Raw genomic sequence first — 8922 nt, 5'->3', positions numbered from 1 at the left:
GTATTCTCTCAGCCCATAACACATCCGTGAGCAACTCTCTCTGAATCTCTCTCCCGCTGCCGCCATCTCCGTCGCCTTCACCGCCGCGCATTTATTCCTGTCTTTTACTAGCTTGTTTGCTATTCTAATTCTCATCATATTGGTCGTTTCCGCTTCCAATATTCAGTTATTCTTGGAAAGGGTTAAGAGTCAGCTCCAATAACTGTGATCGAGCTCAATTCACTTAACCCGGGTACCTACCTGCTTCTTTTGTTTCATTCAGCCCCAGCGTGCAATCTACTTATTTGTTTATTTATTTATTCTGTAAGGAGTTTTCATTCTGATTTCTGAGTATGCTATGGAACAGAGAAGTGATCGAGAATGTTGCAAAGATGGAGAAGAGCATTTACTCCTTTATGCAAGGCTGGATCTCTGAATGTTGTTTCTGGTGCCACTGGGACACGCCATAGCTACGCCAGGGTTGCTGCGGCTCCTCCACTACCCACCAAAGACAAACCTTTCACCCCCCAACCGCCACTGGTATCATATTCATAAACCTTCTTCTTTGTTATTAGAGTACTCTTCTCTATTCGAATATACTTGAGTAGAGAGCTGCGTAGCCAAATTAACGAACTAAACCTAATAGGTAGCTACTCTGATAAGGTTTCTCATTTTTATGTGGTTTTGCTTCTGTGCGAGACACAAAGAATTAAGCAATATGAGCCAATTTTAGCAATCATAACATACATATTATTTGATAATTTGTGCTGTCCACTTGATTAGGTTCTGCTAAAAGAAAGCATGTGTTTTGCAGGTAAACTTAGACAAAATGTTTTGGTCTGCGCCCTGTTCATTGGCCCTGCCCCCGGATTCACCACGAAGAGTTGAAGAACCAAATTATCAAGGCATCAAGCGTTTCATTCTAAAACTCATGCTATTTTATAGTAAGCAGAGCAAGTCAATTCGAGGGGCTAATGTCGTATACCGAAGAATCATTTCGCAAGTTGATAAACCTCCGATTTATGAAGGTGAGTTCTTCTGATAGATGTAAAACATGCTCAGATGCATTATGCAAATATGTAGCATGCACGTGTGCATATATATCCAACCAATTCATCTTCTTATGGGTTTGTGGTCACATAATTTGACAAACAATGATTCCCATACAATAGGTAGTTTGCAGACTTAGAGCTGTTTTGCTTGCATTCCCCATCTTGTAATAGGTAGTTTCTTGTTGTTCACCAATTGTGGGAAGGTGTAAAGCCTCTTCTCCCTCCCACCTTAGATTAGTATTTGTCAAACTTGTGTTAAATCTTGTAGCATTCTAAACTTCGTTATTCTGCTTGCAGTGTTTAACCTGGAGAAAACATTCAAAACAACGTTCTCTTTACTAGTACTTCATATGTGGCTATGTTTGCGTCGCTTGAAACAAGAGGGGAAGGAGGGTGTTGAATTTGGGCAGTACCTTTACGAGATATACAATCATGATGTGGAGCTGAGAGTGTCCAAAGCTGGAGTGAGTAGCCTTTTAGATTAGATTTTTCTTCTCCAGGAATGTATAATTTGAAACACTCGCCTAAATACTTCTATTTTATAGAATGTTAATTGTTAACCGCTTAAGTAATTATCTGTTTCTTGATTTACTTATCCATTAATAGTTCATCAATGGGCATAATTTAACTATCGGAATTCCTTTTGTGCAAATTAGTGCGAGGCATGTAGCAGTTGGTTTTTATGATATTGAATTTTGACATTTTTGGTTTGGAATGACAGGTTAACCTCCTGTTGACTAAGTGGATGAAAGATCTGGAGAAGATATTTTACGGGAACATCGTTGCTTATGACACTGCAATGCTTCCAGAGGCTAAACCTAGTGATCTTGCTACTGTTTTATGGAGGTAGGTTCTGCTCTGAAGTTATACTCCTTTCTCTGTCTGACTATTCCTAATTTAGGTACTATATCAGTGATGAGTGACGACACAGTTTATCACTTTATTGCTTACACCATATAATAGTTACTGGTTTTTTTCTCTTTTCTTTTCTTGGTTATCACTACACTATAACACAATAATTTCAGTTGAGTTAGTTGGCAGTTACAATTATTGTTAGTTACACAGCTCAGCAGAGTTTGTTCAGTAGTCAGAATTTGATAAACTTATTGAGCTTGTATAAATAATTTGTGTAATGAGAATATCTCACTCTTTCAAGAATTTTATCATTTATGCAATATTCATAGTTTATCGTTATCTACAATCTTTTTTGCTTCAGGAATATTTTCTCTGATGATGGTTCATCAATGCCAGATGCTGGTGCTTCTCAGTTGGTGAATGTATGCTCTCCTCTGAATGATATTAATAGATGTTAATATTTTCAATTATATTCGGGGAATAGATATTGTGTGGCATATATAGTATACGGTTTTTGAAATTGGACAATTTGTGAAAAGTCATAACAAAGCCAATATACCGAACCTTGAGGCCTGAGGTTTCTTGAATATTCAAATAAAGTCTTTCAGCTTATTAACCGTTCATTAACCACACCAATTGCCTCTGCTCTGGATCAAAATTTTGCCTCGGTTTGACTTTTTAAGCATTCCCCCTTTCATAATTGCCCCCCTGCCCTCTTTTTCATATTTTTTTATTTTTTTGACATATTATATTTAATCTATAGTCTGCTAAAACTGGGATCATATAGTGGTCACTTTTGATCAAATCTACAGGATTGATTGAAGAGACTTAAATTTTGACTTTCTTTAGACACAAAAATTTCAAAAGAGAATTCCCCCCAGCACTTTCGCCTAAACTGTTTCCTTTGCATTTCATTTTTAATTGTATAGTTGATTTTTTATTGTTTCATCTTTCATACGAGTAAACTGAATTTCAAGCCTTCATATAGGCAATGGCCAGGTATGCTCGTCGGGAAGTAAGTTGCATGACTTTAACAGGTAAAGACTGTCTCAGACCTTGTCTGTGAGAACTGTTTCTGTATGTGTCAAACTGTTAATATTAGTTGTCACAAAGTGGATGATAAATTACGGAACTATGCCTATTGCTGTGTACTGTATACTAACTACGTTGTAAACTATAGTGAGTTGAAGTGCTTCCTATCACTCTGCGAAAGTCTCTCTCGCTCTATATATATATATATATGCAGAATATCCTACTTATCTTATCTATATATTTTAAACTTCTACCCTATCAGTTCTTTTCCTTATACTTAGTACCAATCCCTTTTTTCACTATAATACTTCCAATCTCTTCCTTGAGTCTGCAATGATCTGAATTATAAACTAAATAGAATCTCAATCAAGTCATTAAATATTTACCCAATGCTCCCTTTGTGCCACTTGTGAATTCCTGAAGAAAGTTATTTTGAATTTTAAACTTGGGTTATCCTTGGTTGTTACATGTCTTCGTACTGTTAGAATGCTTGAAACCATGAAAGAAATTATTTTGGAAGCATTCTAAGGATCTGGTGGAGATATTTATATTTCTTTTTGAGTTTCAGTTTTTGAGTTTAACCAAGACGTGAATCTTTTGAATTGGCAGATAAAGAAGCATTGTTTTCAGGAAATTTCATGTTTACCCCTTTGAAGCATGAGAGCCAAAGTGCAAAGGCACATCAGTGATCAAGTGATTTCTAAAGTCGTGATAAATAATGGCAAGTACATTCTGTTCTTTTATTCTTTGATCTATAATTTATGAATTATTAGGTTGAAAGCTTGTAGCTTATCTATATGGCCTTTAGATTTTATTAATTTTGTGTCCTGAAACGAGAATTGCCATACCCTGTGGGCTGTACAATGAGAAGAAGTGAAGGCAGAACTGATCGATTAGTGTAGCCTTCTGTTTCACTTTACAAAGCTTTAACAGCTTATCTTTGAGATTTATATTGAGACATTGCTTCTGTTAGCCAGTGTAACACATTTTTTATAAGTTTAAATTAATAATTTAAACACCTTTTGTGTCTGTTTCTGGTAAGCTCAAATTATTATCAAAATTTTGTTGCGCGATTTGTGATTTATTGTAAACGTGAATTACAACCACCACTCTGCACCTTCTTCTATAACAACAGGCCTCACTCATGCCTGCTTTCATCGGCAGAAGCATGTTAGTGAGTGCACTTGGCAGGTCTGGGTTAAACGTCACAAATTAGGAAAATGATAATGTCACTTTTATATTTTATAATGATATTCCTCACATGATTTTTTTTCGTACTGTAGGTATAAATTTGCTAAAAAAAAAAAAAAAAACAGGGAAGAGTGGTATTATCGTTTCCCTACAAATTATTCAAAGATATGACACTATGACCACAGTATATCTTACAAGTTACCATCAAATGAACGCTAAATAAATACTGCGTAAAGAAAAATATTAAGGGTGTGTTTTTGAAATACAATGGAATTAACATTGATTTAATTTTCAAATTAAATTCTTTGTTTGGAATAAATACAAAATGATAATTTATTTGATTTGATTTGTAAATCCACGTAAATCTATATTATAACTAAGATTAAATCTTTTCGGTTGATTGGATGAAATTAGGGTGTACGCTGATTGGATCGGATCGGATATGGTCGAAAATTCAATTCGATCCGCACAATTTCCATCGGATTGGATTGGATATTATATCCGCACTTTTTAGTATTGGATCGGATCAAATATCGGATATATCCGCATAATTGAACATTCCCTTTTTAATCATATATCTATGTAAAAAATTCAATAAAAATATTTCTTTCACACTTTTAAATTTATTTATTCCTAAAATAGTTTTAATCAAACTCTTTTTAAATAACAAAATAAAATAATACAATATATGAATAATAATTACTAACTAAAACATACAAACAAGTAAATATAATATTATATATATATATATATATATATATATATATATATTATTGTTCGGATCTGCGGATCTGACGCTAATATAGAGCAGATGTTCGCAATCCGATCCACAACCTTTGCAGATCGGATCGGATCCGATCCAATCAATTTGCGGATCGGATCGGATTGGATCAATTTGTGGATCGGATCGTATCCGCAATTTTAGGATCGGATACGAATATTTATCGTGGATCTGCAGATACGATCTGATCCATGAACACCCATGGATAAAATGATTTGGTGTTAAAAATGTATAAAGTCATTTGTACTTTTTAGATACCAATATAAAAGAGAAGGGTTTTGAGAGGGTCAGAGGTGGTAGAGGACTGGCGGCTGTTTGCCGACCAATGGTTGGTGGTAATAGTTGAGGATTTTGTTGTAAATAAAAGATAAAAATGTAAAATTATTAATCATTTTATATTAAAAGATTTTAAACAGAATAATCTTTTTCTAATGGAATTTATTTTAATTAAATCAAATCAATAAGTATTTGATTATATCACATTGAACGAATAATTAAATCTCCTAATTACTTTTAGACAATGGCATCAAGAATAATTCGAAGCTGTCCAATAAAATGATTATTTTTAATTTAACTTTCTAAAAAAAAAACTTTTTATGTTTTTTTTTTTTGGTATTATAGGAGAGAGAGAGAGAGGATAAATACCATAATGACAATCATGCTAGCAGATGACACATATGGGAGCATGGATTAAACCAATTAGTCATTCTCTATGCATGTATGAACCATTGCATGGCATGAGATTACTGATAGACATGCCATGAACAGTACTACCATATTCACAGCGTGAAATTTCACTTCACCATACTCTCTTTTATAATAATAACAATAAATATTCTCTACATTTAAATTATTTATACAAACGAGTCCAAAAAAAATCTTTTTAATCTAACTCATTTCACGCGCCACTATTTAACTAACTTTCCATTCAACGTGCAAATATATAACTACCTTTTTAAAAGAATTTCGTTTTTTTTCGAATTTTTCAGCGTTTTCGATCTATGTTCTCTTCCATCTCTGCGTTCTCAGTGTTTCTCTTTCTTTGTTCTCTACGTTCTCTTTTCTTCATTTTTAAATTTCCTTCGTTTTCTACGTTTTTGAAATCAAGTTCTGAAATCAGTTTTGAACAATTATCTCGTTGTTGAAGATAATGAATGATTCAAGTTCAGATTGTCAATTGAACCAGAGCGAAGTGGATTATTGTTTTGAATCCAATCAAGTGGCTGAGGTGTGGTTCGATTCTATTTAATATTTTCGTTAGTAGTTTATGATTTTGTAGGTGAATAATGTTATTTTTATTTGTGAAAATTGTTGTTCATCGTTGATAGTTTGAATTGAATGTAATGTAGGAGTTCTGATAAATCTGTTCCATTCTCATTTTGGTATATATTAGAATTCTTTTGGTGTATTGTAGAAACTTTTCGGTGTATTTATAGGTTTAGACTTTTCAATTGAACGCGGGTGAATTGTATTATTGTTTTGAATCGAATCAAGTAGTGAAGTGTGATTTAAATCTAGTTAATATAGTTTGTTAGTAGTTTATGATTCTATAATTGAATTATTTAGTTTCTGTTTGTGAAAATTGTTGTGCATAGTTGATGGTTTGAATTTGAATGTAATATATGAGTTCTGAATCTGATTTTATTATTTTTTATGATGAGTTTCAGTGTATGTTATCCTTTAATATGGTGTATTATGGACTATTTTCGGTGTATTTTGCAGTTTCTGTATGACGTTGATGAGCAGTTTGTTCCAAAGGTTAGGATGACTTTTAACACGCTTGAAAGAAGCTGCAAAATTCTACAAAGATTATTCGAAAGTTATAGATTTTTCTATAAAAGGTCAGAGCACAAATAAGAAGGGAAATAAAATTAAAAACCAATTGATTACATGTAGCAGAGAGGGGAAATGAAAATCGAACATATCTCCAACTGAGAAGACAAATCCCTCAGGTGGATTAAATTGTCCTGCAAGAATTTATATACATATATTGAAGGACATTGGTGTTTGGATCATTTCAAAAGTTGTGTTGCATCATCCTTGCTGTGAAAATCAAGCAGAGATGCTTAAACAACACAGGGAATTAAGCATGTCCGTATGACGTACAATAGAGAATAATGAGGAAGCCGGAATTAGAACAAGCAAAACATACCAATCATTTGTCACAGCAGTAGGGGGTTATCGTAAATTAAGTTTTATTGAAAAAGATGTGAGAAATTACATCATGAGAGAAGTGCGGAATATTTCGGATCTAGAGGATGCAAAATAATTTGGGAAATACTTATTAAGAATGAAAGAGAAGAATCAGAATTTCTTTTCTGAGCTTGAACTTGAGGTTGATCAGTCAATTAAGATTATTTTTTGGGCCGACGCAAGAATCAGGGCTGCCTATGAGTATTTTGGAGATGTTATTTCATTCGATACCACTTACAATACAAACAGGTAATATGTTGTTCTAGTTTATGTGTATTTTGATATCATTTTCGGTGTAAAGAGATATTCTTTTGGTGTATTAATGATTTTGTTTCGGTGTCGTTGTATACAGGTATAATTTGATTTTTGGTTCTTTTGCTGGGTGAATCACCACGGTCAATCAACACTTCTAGGACATGCTTTGATGAAAAACGAGGATACTCAATCATTCAAATAGTTATTTGAATGTTGGCTTCGTTGCATGGGAGAAAATACTCCGAAAGGCATTCTTATGGATCAATGCGCATCGATGCAAAGGGCTATTGAGATTTGTATGCCCACAATAATTCACTGGTGGTGTATTTGACATATCATAAAGAAGATCTCAAGTAAATTAAATGGCTACAAGCGACACGAAAAAATTGAACAGAGATGAATCATGTTGTTTGAAACTCTTTTACAAAAGAATCATTTGATAGGAATTTGAATGATTTTCTGATGAAGTATGGTCTTGGGACAACAAGTGGCTTTCAGGTAATGTTGTTTTTATTAGAATTAACTGATATTGTTAATTTTAATATGTGTTTTTCTTGTGCGGTAGAGGTGTCAAATTGTATGTTTTTCGGTGTATTTTAGTTTTGATTTAGGTCTTTTTTCAAAACTTTTCGAAGATCGTCATTTATCCAGATTATCTCGATCACCACTTCTGGGTCGAGATGAGAAGCACGCAAAGGAGCGAGAGCATAAACGCTTTTTTTAACAAGTTTATTACGCGCAACAGCTCACTTATCCAATTCGTCAAACAGTACTATAATTGCCTAGGAAGTAGAGAGAGAGAGAGAGAGAGAGAGAGAGAGAGAGAGAGAGAGAGAGTGAGTGAGAGTGAGAGAGAGAGAGTGAGAGAGAGAATCGGATGCTGTAGATTTTCATACTGTCATACCATGTGCAACAAAATCCTCAATAGAAGCTCAGTTTCAACATGTGCATACTCACGAGAAGTTTAGGGAAATCCAAGCACAATTCAAAGTAAATGTGAATTGCATCACAAGATCAACGCACTCTGCTCTATGTTATACGGTATTGGAGTTGTAGAACAGGTTTCTAACTCAACATTCAACAAGTTTGCAGTTATATTCGATAGGATATCAGCTGAAGTTAAATGTCATGCTTACTATTCGAGTCAAGAGGGATATTGTGCCGTCATTCTCTGAGTGCATTAATCTTTGAGCGAGTAAATAAAGTATCACCAAGATATATATTGGAACGATAAAGCAAGAATGTAAAGATGAGGCACACACATATCAAGAGCAGCCACGACGAGCCTCTGTTGGAGCCAAGAAGCAAGAGATTTAACGATTTGGTATTTCAGTCACAAAATATTTGTGAATTTGCATCAGAATCTGAGGAGTTGACGGCGATTCTACACTGCGCTTACGATAATGCTATGGCTGAGATGCAAGAATACAAAGTCAAAAGCAAAAAAAAAAATGTTCGTTATCTCACCATGATACTTCGTTGGAAGATATTAACGAGCTTCAAAACCCTCCATAAATTAGAACAAGAGGACATCCGAAAAATATATTGGGGTCAAACACTGAAAAACAGATTTCAAATGCTTAA

The 8922-nt window shown here is 34.1% G+C and overlaps 1 protein-coding gene across 2 annotated transcripts; it reads left to right on the top strand.

The window, feature by feature from the left end:
• Window positions 1-3936, top strand: LOC107646140 (ubiquinol-cytochrome C chaperone family protein). Of its 2 annotated transcripts, none has more exons than XM_016350333.3 (8): window positions 1-232; window positions 347-519; window positions 794-1007; window positions 1329-1495; window positions 1753-1877; window positions 2248-2308; window positions 2875-2923; window positions 3528-3936. In XM_016350333.3, exons 2-8 carry the CDS (start codon window positions 361-363, stop codon window positions 3605-3607), a joined length of 855 nt encoding a protein of 284 aa, XP_016205819.1. In that variant the 5' UTR covers window positions 1-232; window positions 347-360; the 3' UTR covers window positions 3608-3936. The 2 variants fall into 2 exon arrangements, 1 of the variants encoding a protein (XP_016205819.1); XR_015886168.1 differs by having other exon boundaries at window positions 11-232; window positions 2875-3198; window positions 3342-3936.
• The last annotated feature ends 4986 nt before the right edge of the window (window positions 3937-8922 follow it).

Source organism: Arachis ipaensis, chromosome B6 (assembly GCF_059453495.1).
Source record: "Arachis ipaensis isolate K30076 ecotype BB chromosome B6, ASM5945349v1, whole genome shotgun sequence".
Lineage (NCBI taxonomy): Eukaryota > Viridiplantae > Streptophyta > Magnoliopsida > Fabales > Fabaceae > Arachis > Arachis ipaensis.
This window is presented reverse-complemented; position numbering and strand designations above follow the sequence as displayed.

Coding starts and splice junctions, on each gene's coding strand:
- LOC107646140 (XM_016350333.3), top strand. CDS start 361: ATGTTGCAAAGATGGAGAAGAGCATTTACTCCTTTATGCAAGGCTGGA. Junction 520..793: donor TCACCCCCCAACCGCCACTG/GTATCATATTCA, acceptor TGTGTTTTGCAG/GTAAACTTAGACAAAATGTT. Junction 1,878..2,247: donor CTTGCTACTGTTTTATGGAG/GTAGGTTCTGCT, acceptor TTTTTGCTTCAG/GAATATTTTCTCTGATGATG.